At 42.7% G+C, this 17,638-nt stretch overlaps 2 protein-coding genes across 3 annotated transcripts; one reads left to right on the top strand and one right to left on the bottom strand.

The window, feature by feature from the left end:
- The first annotated feature begins 409 nt into the window (after nucleotides 1-409).
- Nucleotides 410-4,733, top strand: rrp8 (ribosomal RNA processing 8). 2 transcript variants are annotated; one of them, XM_069161302.1, is made up of 8 exons: nucleotides 410-635; nucleotides 730-863; nucleotides 1,110-1,374; nucleotides 1,454-2,273; nucleotides 3,337-3,466; nucleotides 3,547-3,653; nucleotides 3,741-3,837; nucleotides 4,311-4,733. In XM_069161302.1, exons 2-8 carry the CDS (start codon nucleotides 759-761, stop codon nucleotides 4,422-4,424), a joined length of 1,638 nt encoding a protein of 545 aa, XP_069017403.1. In that variant the 5' UTR covers nucleotides 410-635; nucleotides 730-758; the 3' UTR covers nucleotides 4,425-4,733. The 2 variants fall into 2 exon arrangements, with proteins under 2 accessions (XP_069017403.1, XP_069017404.1); XM_069161303.1 differs by lacking the exon at nucleotides 4,311-4,733 and having other exon boundaries at nucleotides 3,626-3,653; nucleotides 3,741-3,829.
- Nucleotides 4,734-5,133: 400 nt separating this feature from the next.
- LOC138205471 (uncharacterized) lies at nucleotides 5,134-17,108 on the bottom strand. The gene is made up of 14 exons (XM_069161502.1): nucleotides 17,032-17,108; nucleotides 14,200-14,529; nucleotides 13,339-13,647; nucleotides 10,977-11,258; nucleotides 10,727-10,880; nucleotides 9,738-9,907; nucleotides 9,348-9,629; nucleotides 8,909-9,208; nucleotides 8,501-8,785; nucleotides 8,218-8,380; nucleotides 7,168-7,328; nucleotides 6,934-7,009; nucleotides 5,738-5,765; nucleotides 5,134-5,572 (listed from the first exon to the last, which is right to left on the bottom strand). Exons 1-14 carry the CDS (start codon nucleotides 17,096-17,098, stop codon nucleotides 5,423-5,425), a joined length of 2,757 nt encoding a protein of 918 aa, XP_069017603.1. The 5' UTR covers nucleotides 17,099-17,108; the 3' UTR covers nucleotides 5,134-5,422.
- Nucleotides 17,109-17,638: the final 530 nt, after the last annotated feature.

The following is a 17,638-nucleotide window of genomic DNA, read 5'->3' on the forward strand; positions in this document are numbered from 1 at the left end:
AAAAAAAAACAACAGCATAAACATAGGGGGTGGGCTTCAGCGGAAAACGCGTGTCACCCTTTCTTTTGGATTTCCATTAACAAACGACTATCATTTCCTCTTAAGTGCCTTCCTGTTGGGAAAAAAAAAAACTGCCCATTTCTCATGTGTTGCAGCAGATCTGGGATCCCGGGAAGAATTATACATTTGTGTACTTTAAATATAGCACTTTGGTCATCAGCTTAGATTTAGGTTTACCCTAGGGTGTATGTGCGTGTCCTTCAGGTATAGCCACCCTGAAACACCACGCAGTTTCTATCGTATTAGCGTTTTGGTAATTTGACATGAAGCGTCTTTGGACTGGTAAAATAAAAGCGAATATGTGCAAACATAGAAACACAACAAAATCACAAAAGCCTACATTTCCCAGACATCTCGGGTGTGCCTACGTCATTGCCCTGCGCCTGTAGTTCTGTTTTGCTTCCTCGACGCGCATGTCACAAACCAACGTGGCTCTTGCTTTTGGAGAGGACATTTCTGCCACTATTGAATGTAGTTAAATGTCCATTAAAGAAAAGTAATTCCATTCAAACACCGGAACAAGCCGCTTGCTCGACACGTGAATCAACTCGTTTTGGTGCCTCAGCTACGACCTGGTGAGCATTTTGTGGTAGCAGCTCTTTGATGGTAGAAGAAGTGGGTGGCCCTCATCGCCGAGAAGGGTTTACATGTGTGTTTACTTTCTTGTAGCGCTCGGGGGGGAAAAAAAAAACCAAAACATGTTTAATGAGGATGAAGACTGGAATGACGAACGAGACGCTCAAATCTTGACTAAAACTGTCCTCCAAGGCAGCCAGAAGGCCAACAGCAGCACAAATGTCAAGGTACGTGAGAGTTTCTCCTCTCCTGTGCACATGAGGATTTTTTTTTTTTTTTTGGTATATCACAGCAACAAAGTAAAAGTTCCCTCTTCCTATCCCGCACAAAAAAACAAAAAAAAAAACCTTCTTGCAGAGCATAAATATTGGACAGTCTACTGCTTAAGTTAATGCGGTCTCACTATATCACAGTGGTCTGCACTGTTTTTATGGAAGGACAAATTATTTATACTGATTTTATCCCCCGATCAGGCCAAGGTTGTTGGTAAAAAGAGCCTGCTGCGCACCCTGGAGACACTGGGATCAGTCCCAGAGTGGAAGAGCGACAACCCGCAGCAGGACAGCGACACGGAGACAGAAGCAGCTCCATCACCCAGTAAGAAGAAGAAGAAGAAGAGACGGAAGAAGAGGAGACGTGCAGAGACATCAGAGGAGCAGCAGGAGAATGGAGACACGGGTGAGACTGTCCAGGAGGACAAACCTAAACCAAAGATGAAGAAAAGAGATTTCCAATTTGGTGAGTAATTAACTGGCTTACATGTGCAGAAGTGTTTGAATCTCTGAAATGACCAAAACCACTCTGTCTCTTTCCAAAGGGGCCCGAAAGGCTGACAGCACGTCTGCAGGCGGCACTGAGGATAAAGACGTAACCGATGTAAACAAACCACAGAACTCAGAGAACATAAGCAGGCAACAGTGGAAGAACAAAATGAAGAACAAGAGGAAATGTAAAAATAAATACCGCCAGAATGAGCCTGAGGAGGAAGTAAACAAAGCAAAGTCTGCAGATACACAGGAGCCAAAGGAGGAAGTCAAAACGGATTCATGCAGCAACAACAACAGGGAAAGAAACGGTCGCCCAGCAACGCAGAAGAAGAAAGAGCCACAGAAAAGGAAAAAAACGGAGGAAAAGCCACCGATTGAAAAAGGAAAAATAACAAAGTGCGGCAAAGCTGACAAAAGTGCATCTGAATCTTCTGCTGACGGATCAAAACAGAAAGCAGGTGACTCGGGAGAGGAGATCACAGAGGATCAGCAGCGGCTCTCCGCCAAACCACCAAAAGCCGAGCTGAGCAAAGAGCAGAGTCTGAAGAGACAGAAGCTGCGTCAGATTCTCCACAGCCTGGAAACGGAGCGACACCAGAGTCCCGCAGAGCAGCAAGACGAGCCGGCGGCGCCAGAGGAAGAAGCGAAACAAGACTGCACCTCCTTCAGGTCCCGCATGGAGCAGCGGCTGGAGGCGGCTCGTTTCCGCTACATTAACGAAGTTTTGTACAGCACCTCCAGCGGCGAGGCGAAGCGGATGTTCAAGCAGGACCCGCAGGCCTTCTGGGTCTACCACAAAGGATACACGGCGCAGGTTCAGAGGTGGCCCGCAAACCCGGTGGACGCCATCATCTCGTACATCCAGCAAAAGTGAGAAACCCTTCATTGATGTTGTAATAGATTTCTTCAGTTTCTTTGGTAGGAACCACGATCTCAGTTCATGAAACCAAACAAAGATTTGCGACTTCAGCATTGAAATACATTTGGGAATAACATGTAACTAAATGATCTACGCTCAAATATCCACTTACCAGCCGTCTAGGGTTTTTAAATGAAGCCCGTGTTTTCTTTTACGCTGGTAACGGGCTCAGATGACCTCGCATGACCGACATGGTAACGACTCCAACCTCTAAACGACAGCTCTGATACGTCAGTTCATGTGATGACAGATGAAGAAGACTCTGAGATTCAGATAAAAGCGCCAGAAAGCAAATTAAAAACAGATCTCTGAGCTTAAACTGTTTCGTTACACATCAGATTTGAAGCTTCAGGATTTGAATGTCTCCTACTTAAAAAAAAAATCTTTGACACGCTTCTTTCTGATTGGGATTTTATCTCCTAGTTTGTCTATTAAGTCTCTAAGTTCTCTGTTAAACTCAAATGTGATTTTTATAACTTTTCATCACAACAAAAACAGTCAGTCATAACTGAGAGTCCCTTTATGTTTCATATTCAGAATACTTAATAATAATAATAATAATAATAATAATAATAATAATAATAATAAGACGGGAGATTCTGAATCATCTCAGATCAACGTCTAAATGATTCAACAGACTTTGAGCAGAAAGTGTGTTGAATCATTTGATTCACCAGGTGCCCTGAATTCAGACGAATACAGTTGGATAAAATGCATCGTTACACCGATGTGAGTTTGACACACAACTTCAGGTTGTTGAGCTGTGGGTCCCAATCCCCCGTTGACGTCATCTATCTGCTGGGGACGGTAAACATGCCATGAGTCTGCTGAGGACTTGCTGACGCAGCAGATAACGCTGCAGTCGGTGTTCGATCGATGCCGCCGCGAGAAGGCGGCCTCGTTAACGTCAGCAGTTCGCGAGCAGAGGAACAACTTGTTGTCCGTTTGTTGTTCCGTGAACCTTCAGTCGGCATTGCTGTTCACTCTTCTAATTATAACTTCTGTGCATTTCAGACCTTCCTCTCTCGTGGTCGCAGACTTCGGTTGTGGCGACTGCAAAATAGCGCGCAGTGTGAAGAACAAAGTGCACAGCTTCGACCTGGCAGCGGCCTGCGAGCTGGTCACCGTCTGCGACATGGCCAACGTGAGTGCCTCCTCCAGTAACTACCGCACATTCTCCGATTGTCACTGTCAGAAAATTAAACACACTCTCCGTCCGAGCAGGTGCCTCTTAAAGACGCGTCAGTGAACATCGCTGTGTTTTGTCTTTCTCTCATGGGGACCAACCTGGCTGATTTTTTAGCCGAGGCCAATCGAGTCTTAAAAACGAGGTAAAGGATGTGACGCTGAGCCAGAATATGAATGTTACATTTTGGCACACGCAGCGTATGTCTAATTGTTTTGCATATTTCTTGAAGCGGGGTCCTTAAAGTAGCAGAAGTGGCGAGTAGGTTCGACAACGTGCGGAACTTCATCACTGCACTGGCAAATCTGGGATTCAAGATCGTGTCCAAGGTGAGGCAACAAACATGACGACTCCAGTGAGCACATTTGCAGGAGCTTTTTAAATATTAATCATGTTTGTAAATGCATTAATTTAAAATGACACGGTACGCTCATACTAAAAAAAATGAAGGATTTTCTGCAGCGTAAACACAAACAAAAGTGCAACACAATCTGATGAAACTGCCACACATATACAACAATGTTTACTGCCAATACAAGTACAGATCATATCTTTTTCTTTTTGGCCCCAAGTGGTGGTCGGTAGCTGGCGGCAGCATCTTCTATAATTTATAGCTTGTGGTGATGTTGGCAAAAAAGAATATTCAGTAGACCAGTTTACAACAAAGAGACGATTGAAGGTAGATGGACATATAAACAGTTCAGTCTGAACAAACCTTTGACCACTTGATGCCGAGCAGCTGAGTTATTGCAGCGAGCCTGTGAGAATGACTGTTGTTATGTCTCTGTTTTTTTTTCTTCAGGATACAGAAAACACTCATTTCTACTCCTTTGAATTTGTGAAGACGAAAAACGCTCCAGAAAACGTAAAGAAATTTGGACTGCAGTTGAAGCCCTGCATGTACAAGAAAAGATGAAGACGTATGTGTGCATCAAAGGACTGTGCTTCTTGGATTTACTGTTTTTTTTTGTTTTTTTTTAAAGCAGTACAGATTTGTAAAGTTTTATTCATATGTCTCATTTTATTTTGATCCTGCTGTTTGTTCAGATTTCAACACAGGTGACTTATTTTTTTCATGTAATACACTGATCTGTGATTATGTACCATCACCATCCAGATAAACGCAGGTTTCTTTATCACCTACATATACAGCTGCTGATGTTGGCAGTCTTATAAGAAAAGATGTAAATGCAACAATGTGAATTTGGAAAATAAAATAGAAAATATAAACCTTTTTAAAACAAGTGGTGTGTGTACGTTAAACAATTTCAGGAGCATGTGCATCCATTTATATCCAGTAACAAGAAGCTTTAAAGCAGCTATATGGTAGAAATTTTAAAAGGTAAAACTCAAAAAACCTCCTGCATCCAGTTGCAAGCATGATCCTTCGCCACAAGAGGGTGTAACAATGCTGCAGTCCAATGAAGGCAGATGAGCCAGAGGTCCATCTGTCTACCTCTGGACCATACTGTATATTGTTTGAGAATTTATTTATAGCATTGCTCCTATCGTGACAGCAGGTCCTCACTAATTTAGCTGACCAAAGATACAACAAGGGCAGTTGGCGGGTAAAGTCAAAGGTAAGCCCGGCAGTCATTGGAACAAAATGGAAAACTGGAGGAAAATGACATTTAAATGACTTTATTGACAAATATTTTTAAGAAAATCACAGAAAATACACTCGGAAAGCAAAATGCAAAATTCAAGTAAGGTAAAAAAAAAAGTGCAAATCTTGTGCTATCGTATTAATGCCAATCTGTATAAAAGCTTCCATGTTTCAGTGCACAGCTTCACTTTAAATGCAACAGTCATAAAAATACCAACAATGCAGTTTTTGCAAGCCTTGATGTAACTTTTGCATAATGTAAACTCAATGTGATAAGACACACAACGCTCTACAAATCGCCTTAATCCTCACACTGTACTCTTGACATCAATGACTATGGAGTAACTGATCAGCTTGGCGAGCTCCTTACTGTCCTTTTCTGTCACCACTGGCTTCTTCACCTCTGGAGAGCCGGGCTCCTGCATCAGGGTCGTCAAGGCCGAGAGAGACTCGTGCTTCTGAATAATAGAGCGCGAGCAGCAAAGACACAGAGGACAGGACAATAAGGGAAAGAAGCGGTTAGTTTGTAATCGCATATTAAAACAGAGAAAATGAGATGAAAAACAAAATTTATAAACACAAAACTTTCTAAAGGAAAATTGTAAATCGACAATCAAAGGTACCTTGTGTTGTGTCCTGCTGTTTTGTTTGCTGTAAAACAAATACAGGTTGTATTAATAATTTTAATAATTAAGTTCTGAATTATTTCTGAGGGGATTGCAGCGCCGAGCGTCACCACTAGATGGTACTGTGACACAAACGCAGAGTTAATCAAATGGTCAAGTTGCGCTAGTGAATGAATGCACGATACGCGACAGGAATATAAATGGATACGAGAGGTGACCTGAGTTCTCATCATTGATCTCTGCTGTCAGAAGGACCTGTTCACTTTGTACATTACGACCTCATCAACCCAGTGATGACCCGCTGCTGTCCAAAAGTGTCCCCATCACTGGAGGGGAGGGTGAAGAGGGGGGGTGTATGGGAGTCCCAGAATAGCTTTCCTCTCGGGGAGTCATGTTTTCTTGTTGCTCAGTGGGAGTCTGACCTTCCCAAATTAGCTTGAAAGGACCCTCCCACTAGAGTAAGGGGTAACAGGACAGGACCTTGACCAAGTGGTTCAGCCAGAGGAGCAGGTGTATTCAAATAACCTGTAAAACCACTCTGATTTATTCACACTTAGACCTGACTGGATCCTGACAAACATTCTTAAGAACACTTGGCAGTGAATAGGAAAATGTGGAAACTTCTGCAGGCAGAAACCATAAACAGTCCTCCGATTGGGACATATCCCACATCAGTTGTAAAAGACGTGACTCACTCAATTCTTTCCAGCAGCATCAGGATCAAGAGATAAATTCCTGGATTTGTATTTATTTTTTAACTGATGAATGGCTGCTAGAATTTCATGACACCAATAACCTCACAGCATGTGGATTTTCTCGACCTTTAAACTGCACTTTTGCAATATGGCAGTGATGAGAGTGAGCAAGCTGAGAGCAGTCGGCTGCAGAAACTGCCCGAATGAACACTGCTCAGAGCCAGAGCAGGAAACTGGAAAATAAATATGTTTTTGACAAACAAAGTTGTACCTGTCTAGAAGCATGGCTGCTGTGGTAGAGGCACCTGTCTACTTCAACCACATAACTTCCTGTTTGTGAATAACTTTGCGATACTGCTGGTTTTGGTGAGTCGGGTTAGCGATCCACACATCCTGTTTGTCTGGTGTTGTACGACGTTGGCAGCGTTGCCCTCATTTGCCCGTCAGCACATCATGTGCCGAGATGAAACCTGTAATCTGTGGAAGCGTTTAACTCACCAGCACATGCAGAGGGTGATGACGAGGATGAGAGCGATGGCCGAGGCTGTAGAGATGCAGATTATGGTTGCCAGAGCTGCAACACACATATGCAAGCAGCACAGAAAGCCACAGCTATCAGATCAACAAACCTTATATTAAAACTGTGAACACAGCTCAGCATGTGGATATGATCAGACCATATTGAGTAAACTTGTCTCTCTGAATGAGAAACACAACATGGTGGGCACTTACCAAACAGCTGTCCCTCCATCATGACCTCCACTTGAATGTTGACCGTGGCTGTGTGGTGATAGAAAGACGCCCGACAGGTGTACTGGCCTTCATCGTGCTTTGTGAGCTCTAATTGGAAGATCATGGCGGCCCCTTCCATTTGGACAAATGAGCCGTCACTCCTGAAACACAAGTGACTTTGAACTGAATTTGTCTTTAAAGTAAAAAAATTTACAATTTTCCTTCATTGCCGAGGAAAACTGTAGAAAAACGACAGCCTGCAGGCAATTAGCATAGCTAGTAGTGGTTATCTTAAGCATAAAGCCTGAAAACAGGAGGAGAGGTAAAACACCCAGCCAAGAAATAGTTCCACATTTAACCCAATATAAAAACTTGTACAGTTTCTGTTTTGTACAGGTTAAACAAGTGGAATATACTGTGTTAATTAGCAAGAATTTAGCCCATTTTTTTGTACATATGGACAGAGACGGATAGTTGTGGCAAGCCTAACTACACCTGCGTTGGTCACAGCTTTAGTCTTTGCTGCGAATATAGTCTGGGAACCCAGTTCGCATGAAGGTTTGTTCAGCAGCTCTGAAGGGCGGACCAATCAGTGACCAGTAGAGGTGGCGAAAGGCACAGACGTTGCAGTCGAGAATTTTTGTGGAAATGTAGTTCTAACAGTGGCGGCGATGGTCGGCAACCATTAGCATGCAACGACTGGAAATGATTTCAAATCAAATTGTATTTCCAACCCCTCTCCCCTTCAAATCTACAATGGCTGAAAAACTACCGTAAAACGCGAAAGGCCCTCTCTAGAGCCAGTATTTGGTTTGTCTCGTTCCCTATGTAGATAGGTTCATTCTGAGGTGACAAAAACGCAACCATTCTTAGTTCAGGCTATTATACACTAAAGAAAATATAATATAATCCATTTCTGCTAATAGATTGCACAAAATCCTCCACACTGGACCTTTTAAATGGTTGGAAACATTACATTTTGTGCAGTAAAATATGTTCACAGAGGGCTTCCTGGTCATGACTAGGTGTAGATAACAGATGATAGAACACCTTTGACAGTTGATGTTGTACTCCGGCACGTTCCCTTCAACTCGGAGAAGTATTTTCTGGTCGTGATGATTCTCGTGGAGACACACTCTGTATACAACAGGTTGAGCACTGTAGCGGCTTTTCAGAGGAGTCGAGTCATTCAGGAGTCTCACAGAGGAGATGTCTGCAGAAACATCCATCAAACATGAACTTTGGATCTCTGAATGAATTGGTTTGAGTTTCTACAGTGTAGATCTACAAAGTGAGCAGGTGTTCATATGAGTATTGTTTCTGTTACACTCACAGTATTTGGGGATATGAACGGTCCTCTTCTCTGTGACCCCATGTTCAAACTGGTACACACAAGTCAGGTCCTGCCCCTCATGAAGGACCAGAGGAAACTGATAGGTCAGCCTGGTTTTCACTACGTGTCCTCCGTACTCTGACTGCTGAGGCGATTGACTTTTGGCATTTTCAGGAAGGACCCACGCAAGGTTTTTCCCGACACACTCCCCTCTGCAGTCACACACTGCCAGCCAGAGAGGAGAGTCTCGCTGTCGCACCACAGACGCACTCAGCAGAGTGGCTTCTGAAAGAGAAAAGAGAGGGGGGGGGGGGGGGGCAGGATGGAGATGAGCAGCTGTGTGAGGCTATGTGAGGCTGTGTGTGTCGCAGGAAGAAATACTGTATTTGTAAGAAAGAACTAGCGTACTGTGCACAGGAATGTGTATTGTTCTTTTCTCTGGTGCCTCCAGGCTCGAATGCTTCACCACGCATGTCAGATTCTGCCCAGCATACAGAGAGGTCAGGAAGTGGACAGAGCTACGGGCCGATACCAAACCATCGGCCTGGACTTCGGTCTCCGTCAGAAAACGTACGCTGTTGTCGTTGTTTCCAGCATGCCAGGTAATAGCTGCTACAGGAGAAGCAGTGTCTGCAGAGCAGTCCACCTTTGTGTACTGGTGACCATCTTTCCACTCGGTGCTGGCGTTGATGGTGATGTAAGGCCGAGCTGCGTGGGAAAAAGAAGTTAGATAACAGGAAGTGAGGGCTTTCTTTAGAGAAAAAGATCAAATGTATGGTGCGCTTCCATGGCCAAATATGTCCGCTGCTCAGACTAATTTATCCATTAGTTGATTTGTTGAACATACCGCAAAAAGGGAGGGTTATGCTTCTGTTCTCTGGTTCCTTAAACGCTGGGTGATTTATCACACACTCTGCAGTGAGCTCCCGAGGCGAGCAAGCAGGGAGGAGTAAAACTCCCCTGACGGAGTGCCTTCCATTATGAGAAGTGGAATTGAACCAAAAGTCCTCAGACACACCCTCTGGTAGAAGCCAGGACAAGTTGGCTGCAGGAACGGCGTCAGCTGCGAAGCACTCGATCACCCTGCGTCCATCTTCCGTCCGCAAATCAACTCGTATTGTGGGAGGAACTGAGAGGAAGTTTGACATGAATATTTTACAGTCAGACGATGCAGAGATTTAAAGTAGAGTCAGTCCTGGAAGTGTTTTTACAAGTACCTGCAAAGAGTTTTACCTACCAGGCTGTATGACTTGAGGTTTAACTGTGACATTGATCCGCAGCGTTGCTTCAAGATGGTGATACAAGAAGACGCATTCATACAGACCAGCGTGCTGATGCTCCAAAGGACCCTGAACTGTGAGGCTTTTGCCAACCAGCTCCACACCCTCAGGCAAGGGCCCATCATCTCTGCAGGGAAAATAAACAAAGATGTTTCTGTTTCAATATTTGCCAAATATGGAAATATTACAGGTGAAAACATTTAAAAAGTAGCATAATCTGAGACAGATCAACATTTTAAACAGGAAATGTGCCTAAATCTGGTTCCTGCTGTTTGTCACTTGTGGTTTTGTGCCACCAAGCGTTGAACCACATCCTCTACATAATCTCGTACGTAGATTGTTTCAGTCAATATGTGCATGAGAAAAAATTAAAGTACTATTAATGATACATTTTTCTGAAAAAGTCCGTCGTTATTTTCATATATGTACTGTATAGTTATATTGTTTCCACAAGAAAAAGAAACCACCCAAAAATCAAAACCAGTTAACTCTACAATCAACCATATATGAAGACATAAATTATGATATTAAAGATATAATAATCATCATTAAAGAAAGATTTTCTGCATAACAGCATGCTGAAATTTCCACCAGAGACCCATTTCTGTCCTAAAGGGGTGTTCAATAAATGTAATGCACTTTAGGAATGTGAGTTTTCTTAGGAAAGATAGATTAAAAAGATAATCCAAGCACCTGAGCCTACGATAACTGGACTTTGCTAGCATGGGTAAGACTCCTACATTTCCCATAATGCAGCTCAATAACATGTTTTCTTACTCTACCCAGCCTGGCATGTCAGATTTCACATTGCCAACTGTTAACACAGGCTCTCTGTGGTTTGTTTCTTATATTGTCCTGAGCTCCTTTACAGCATCAGAAGAATTATTGTTTCAGCAGAAGTGATGAAAATAGATGAAGTGCGCCTTTAACACTGAATCTTTCTCACTTTTTGCAGGTAAGACTGTAACGTGGTACATTCCCTATGATCTCCAGGCTGATAACAGCGTCACTCTGTCCTTCCTGCAGCTCTAAAACTTCAGCGGCTTCATACTCATCACTGGTGCTTCCCAGCTCCGAGTTCAGCTGAACGCCAGACAAATCTGTAGATAAAGAAAAAAAACACGTCTTTGTTTCCTGCAACTTTTACTTCATGAGCATCTGCAGTTTTTCCAAATCTGAAATAGTGGTGCACTCACAAAAAGTCGGCAGTGTGGTGACTCGTGACTCCTTGTGTTTAAATTTGGGGTGGTCAAACACACAGGTGACGCTGTGACCTTGATACTCTATTGCAGGGAGATGGACTGAGATTCTCTGCACATCTGAGTCCGTGTTCTTCTCTCTCTGCAGCTCTTCAGCCGTGTTCAAAGCCAAAGAGATGTCAGCGTCAGGTCTCCCTCCAGATGAAATGCAAGAGACCACCCAGAAATCATTTCCTCCTTCTTGTACCATCTCTGCTTTAATGGTCACAATTGGCCTCACTGGGGAGCAGGAAGAAAGGTGAGAAGAGTTATTCTTCCACAGCGTCTAATGTTTTTTCCAGCAAATTAAAAAGTCAGATAGCAAGTGGAGGTTCAGAGTGTTTTTGTTAAATAGGAAGCTGGGGCCGGATGAGCTGGATGTTAGCTAGACACAGGCCGCAAGGGGCTTCATTTTGGGGTTTTTGGAGAGTGCTGACTTAAGCTTATCACCTGTCCCATCTGTTGGCCGAGCTGCAGCTGAGAGCAGATGTCTGGCCCAGCTGCTGTCCACCCAAAGTTGGGAGAACCACATGCTTTAATACTGGGAATCAGCCGAGATCAGAGTCTATTATCAAATACATAAAAGTTGTGGTGTCATGCAATCGCCAGACATCCCTAATGAGTAAGAGAAGCAACTAACACCTCATAATAGCTCGGGTGTTTGAGAGGGGTTCGTACACTAAAAGTGAGTTAACGGACTTTGGTTTTAAAAGCTCCATCTGTTAACACCTAAAGTTATGTGAGGATTAAACCACTGCAGTCCAAAAATTACCTAAACTGCAGTACTTCAGTGGAGTGTAAAAGTATAATGGACAAACGAGCTGGCTGGCCCGGCTCATGCTAAGTGGACTGTTACCAAACAGTCTGCCATATAAACTTTCCCAGTGTCCATGAAGAGCTATGGACGCTCTGCACTGCCTGGAATGTAGATTTAAAGGCCAAAGAAATTAAGTAATTAGCCACAAAAATATCGTACTTCTTAAGAAGTAAGGCAACAGTCGAGTAGTCTTCAACCCTTCGTGGGCGTTTCTGGAACAATTGTAGGAGAGAAATATCAGATTTGTTTTGTTTTCGAGGAAAATATATCTTCTTATGGTGGCATTTTGAGATAACCAAATGGAAATTGTTCTATCAATCTGCATCATGATGCCCTCCACAGCGGTTTTTACTTTCTTCCGGCCTCCTGTTTTACTATATATGTGCAGAACCAGAGCCTAAATATATGATCATTTCTGGGTTAGTTTCTAGGATGCAGAGGTGACAATAAAACCAAGCCTGTGCAGGGTTTTGAGTTTGTTTAACCAACTGTTTCTTGCCAGCCTGGATGTGCTTTGTGCTTTCTGCTTGACTTTAAGATGCATCAAATTAAAATGCATGAAGTTTCATCTGGGGGTAAATTGTGCTACACTCAAAAAATGCATACATTTTTCTTACTCTTTCTAAACCTGCCGCCTGCATAATAAAATATTTTCACCTTATTAAAGTCCATGTGAGCAGGAAGTGGCCTGTTTATATGTGCTTTTTTTACAGAACAATATTTGCATTTGAGTTGTGTGTCTGTCCGCACGGTCAATCTCGGTCTAGTAAACCCGTGTCTTAAACTCTGTTTAGTCCTGGGAAAGATATGACTCTTTAGCTGCAAATGCTCACAAAAAACAAAATAAATAAAAACAATGCAGGGGAATAAAACAGGCTTAGAAACCAAAACAACGACCTGAAAAGATGCTAAAATGCTCAGTGCAGCTCATAAGAACTGCAGAGTCAGCTCATAACTCTGTATGTTATTGACATATAGTCATAGAATATTATAGCAGCTTTTACTTGATATAAAAAAAAGTGAGTGTGCCGGATTTATGCTTCCATTTTATTTAAGATTATTTTAGCCAATGTAACGATCATAATCTTAGTTAAAAGCTGTAAAATTGGAAAATGGGGTTTCACCAGGTCAACAGGTGGACATGTGTACATTTTGAACTGGGGGAATACAACACTATCTTATAATATTATTAATATGTTGCTGAGTTGTTGCAGCTTTTTCGTTTCCTATGCTCGCCTTCAGTAAAAGACTGCATTCCCACTAAAACGCATTGCACTGTACGATGTGATTTATGGTCTGTCACTGCGTATGTGGAGCGGAGTAAGAAGGCACAGCCGGTGTGAAAGATCAGCAGGAGAAAGTTATTGTGTTGTAAGATGCTGAGTCATGATGCATCACTGCAAACCTCTTTCTGGTAATGCAATACAATATGTCACCTCCTGGCAACACACAGACATACAAACACAACACCACTAAAGGGCTCTGCTGTGAACGTGAGTTTACCATAGGTCTCCACCCTCACTGTGGTGCGCTTGAGGTTTGGCAGGGTCGGATGTCGGACCACGCAGGTCACGCTGTCCTCGTCTTGCAGGTGGGTGGGGAAGTGAAGGATGCTGATCAGGGTGGAGGTGCCGTTCGAGTGAGGAGTGTCACTCACGTTAACGGTGAAGGGGTAATCTGGAGGAGGAAGGTCGTTGACCAACCATCTGATCTGAGGCGTGGGCCTGCCACCGGCGGCAGAGCACGACACAGACTGGTAGTGGGTGCCGTTTATGGTCTCTGCATTCACCAGGATCTGTACATCAGGCCGAGCTGAGGGTAAAACAACAAGTAAACATAATAAATGCTGCTGGTGTGTGTTATGCAACATGCAACTGCTTGCAAAGAGAAGGTCTGGTGTGAGTAACATCCATATGAAATTGATTTAATATATTTTAATAGCATTGGATTCATTTTATAATGAAATGTATTGGAATGTTATGATGATATTGTTTGCTTGAGGTAATAAAAAAATAGCTGGGACACGATGTGCTTGTTTCATAATCTCAAAACTTTATTGATGTATTTTTTTGTTATTTAGAAATCAACTGCAATGCAGTAAGTATTTTTTTTTAAGTGTAACTGACAACCCAGAATTTGCGTTGTATTTTTCAACAAACCTTTTGATAGCTTTAATCCGACAAAGTATTAATTTTACCATTTTTTTATCTGGGTAGAAAATATAACCCAACATGAAATTGGGTTATTTTAAAACAGCGTTTTTTTGGTGTGTTGGATGCAACATTTCTATTAAAATAAAGTAGATTTCTTCTCACGGAGAAGAGTGAATAAAAAAAGAACATTCACATTTTTGACTTGGCTCACCTACAACCGTGATGAATACACTGGCAAGAAAATCGTCATCCAGTGATTCAAACTCACAGATGTACTTTCCCTCTACTTCCACAGTGGCCACCCTCATCTGAACCGTGAGGTTGGTGGGAGACTCCGGGTATGAAAAGTTGTCGCGGCTGAATGGTTTTCCATTTTGAAACCCTGCCAGTCGCTTGGCTGTACTTTCAGAGTTGAATTGGCGTTTCCACTTGGCGCTCTGGATTTCACTGTTGCCCAGATATATACAGCTCAGGTACACGTCCTCCCCAAGGACCGCTGTGATGTTGGGAGAGATCTCGATAATCGGGCCACCGTCCGGACCTGAAACACAGTGTCCGATAATAACGAAAGGTCAGAAGTTCGACTCAACGGTCGTGAAATTGCAAACGCCAGCAAAGCAGAAATGCCTTGAGGGGTAAAATGTGATCGTTGGTGTTTTGACTGCAGGGTGATAGATGTCCATTGTTGTGCCTGTGAAAGAAGTTTCCCACATCCTAGTGTCTTTGATTAGCTAAGTGAAACTGTGATGGATGAGGAAAACTCATTGGGTCAGTGGTGATAAGGTCATTGTATCCTGATTAGAACCTACCAATGACTAATCAATAGACACAAGACTAGTGGTGTGTTAAGCTTAACGCTAACATGTTGATGCTTTAGAGGAAATGTTTTATTATCTTAATTTAGTGTAAAAATGCTAACATTAGCATATTAGCAAAACCCACTTGTTTTGCAGGTGTTTGGTTGTCGGTTGAGGTTTTTACCCAAAGTTATAATTAAAAAATAAAGATAGAAAGTCATTCTTGTGTGCATATATTATATTTTAAAAGTTGCAATCTGTAAAAACTTTAGTATAAGAAATTCAAAACAGTTAACTAAAATGTCAATAGGATGTAAAGAAATAACAAGACATGTGTGTAGAGATATCTATAGAAGTTAGCATGCTAACCAGATCCACTGCTCGTTCCTACCCGGCTGTAGTCAAACATGAAAACATATACAAGAAGATTAAAGCTATGTTGTTGTTTTTTCCCTCCAAGTCACATTTGTCATTTTTCATTTGGCACTTCAAAGTGTAATTGAAATATTGTCCTGCTGCCTGTAACATGTAAGGCAATTCATCCAAATATTGTTGAAACATTTTACTCAGAACGAAATACTCATGGTGGCGTTACAGGGAAGGTTCCAATTTCACCAAAATCATCTTGGTATATTATGTGGGAGACTTTTATGTCTGCACCAAATTCTGTACCAATCTATCCAACAGTTTTGGAAATAATTCCTACGATTGATCCTCTGGCCACCATCATTAACTGCACCAGATTTCATGGCGATTTTTACAATAGTTGTTGAGATATTTAAGTGGTGGACCAACACTGACATCCTCAGAGCCAGGCTGCTAAATGTGAGGCTACAAAGCAAGCCAAAATATCACATAAAAAAGTTAAAGTTAAAGTTGTAGCTGCCCTTTAATACTCTAAAGGCTGAAGGCAAAAACTGGACTTTGTGGCACGCAGTGACACTTGATAAATGTGACGTTGTCCCCTCAGTGTATATTCAATAGATCACTCCATTATGATAATGAAATGAAAACAGATCCAAACTTAGACAGAAGCGACCTCGTCTCTCCTCACTGTTGAGAAATCAGCCAGTTCGGAGAGGTTTCAGAGGAGAGGGTATAAAAGCTGACAGGTTTTAGCACTTGCACAGAGGACAGTGTGCAGACTAATGCATACCAAGTCCCCCTCACTCTTGCTTCTTCTGCTGACCTCATCAAAGTGCACTGCAGGACACAGTTTGCTCTTATCAGTCAGTTGTAGCCACTAACTTCCATTCAGCTTCAAATACATGATGAGTAACTGATGAAGAGTTGCAGCCGGAGTACTTCATGTACAACCTGAGCATACAGCCAGCTGCTGCAGTCTGAACTGAGCTGTTTGCATCAAGCACTCTTAAAACCGAAATGCTGTTTGTCTTCCTATACATCACAGTAAATGGAAACAATGTGGAGAGCCTCCAAAGCTTTCAAAGAGGAAAGGACAGCAAGGGAGAGAAATAAATATGCTGTATCAGTCCAATTATGCCTAGTGGCTTCATAATTCATTTGCCCTTGCAGGTTATTGCCAAAATAAATGTCAGCCAAGAATGGAGAAGGCACACCTTAAGGATACAAACTAAGTAATAACTAGAAAAAAAACAAAAAAACACATGCATTCTCCATCGCATCACATTTGCTACGCCCCAGAGGCTTTTTTTCCCTCACTGAAAAGCAACAATTCCCCAGAAAGTCTTCATCTACAGAATAGTGAAACTGTGGTAAACAAATATGACTTCAGGAAAGAGAGCTCTTTCTCACAGTTAGGCTTTCATCTGCAGCTGGAAGTCTCAGTGACTCTGCAGAAACACAGACAGCACTAAACCAAACGGTAGGATCTCTAAATAAGTGTAGCCTGTAGAGGGTTCCCCCCCCCCCCTTACACAAAGAAAAAAAAAAACATAACAACCCTCGTATATTCGTTTTAAAAGGCTGTAAAGAAATTATTGCAGTTTTAGGTGACAGCCAATCGATAATAACGAACTGCCTGCCACAGTGACAGTACAAACATGTCATTAGTAGTATATTCCAGAAACAGTTGTCATTTTGTGGCCTCATGATGCATCCAGCATGTGCCTCTATTGCCTGTGTGCATTCATATTTGGACGAATCAGAACCACAGCAGCGCTGCTCAGTGTAAATGCCACAGGTTAAACAAGACCCTTAGGTCCAGTAAAACAAACCCATAAACAGCTGACAGTCAGAGATGGCCTGTAACCCAGCAGACTTACCCAGAATTTCCAAGCAATGAGAAACACTTAGGACAAGACCCAAAACCAATAGCCATGAGCATCCCATGATGGTGTCAATGAGTGAAAGAGAGCCGGAGGACCCAGCTGTATGTAGGCACAGTAGTATTTAAAGAGTGTATGTTTTCTGTGGTCTATGGTTAGAGGTGCACACCCTCTACAGTTGACAGTGACGTTCGTGCATGTATGCTGCCACTTATACACCCAGGTGTACAAGCTCACACACACACACACACACACACACACACACACACACACACACACACACACACACACACACACACGACTGTTGTAGATCAAAATGCTTCTTTTTTGTATCAAAAAACAATTACCTGCTGTTTGTGGGTTAGAGTTACAGATTTGCATGTCTTATACAGATTTCACTTCTCATATGCCCCACAGTCTGTTTTCTCAGAGTGGCCGCGCAGGAAGTGTCTGTTCAGTTACTCAGCCAACTCATATAGCCGGGCGCCTTGGGAAGTGGTAAAAGCCATGCATCATTCATACCATCCCGTCCCTGCTGCAGCCCCCAGAGACCGTCTGTCTGCCCCGCAGTTTGGAAACTCACTCACTTCTGATCATTGTTTTA

This window comes from Embiotoca jacksoni, unplaced genomic scaffold (genome assembly GCF_022577435.1).
Source record: "Embiotoca jacksoni isolate LCO1_2020_lvr unplaced genomic scaffold, fEmbJac1.0.p SCAF_28, whole genome shotgun sequence".
In the NCBI taxonomy this organism is placed as follows: Eukaryota; Metazoa; Chordata; class Actinopteri; family Embiotocidae; genus Embiotoca; species Embiotoca jacksoni.

Coding starts and splice junctions, on each gene's coding strand:
- LOC138205471 (XM_069161502.1), bottom strand. CDS start 17,098: ATGGGATGCTCATGGCTATTGGTTTTGGGTCTTGTCCTAAGTGTTTCT. Junction 10,881..10,976: donor CACCACACTGCCGACTTTTT/GTGAGTGCACCA, acceptor CTTTATCTACAG/ATTTGTCTGGCGTTCAGCTG. Junction 9,630..9,737: donor ACCTCAAGTCATACAGCCTG/GTAGGTAAAACT, acceptor ACTTCCTCTCAG/TTCCTCCCACAATACGAGTT.
- rrp8 (XM_069161302.1), top strand. CDS start 759: ATGTTTAATGAGGATGAAGACTGGAATGACGAACGAGACGCTCAAATC. Junction 1,375..1,453: donor GAAAAGAGATTTCCAATTTG/GTGAGTAATTAA, acceptor CTCTTTCCAAAG/GGGCCCGAAAGGCTGACAGC. Junction 3,654..3,740: donor AATCGAGTCTTAAAAACGAG/GTAAAGGATGTG, acceptor TATTTCTTGAAG/CGGGGTCCTTAAAGTAGCAG.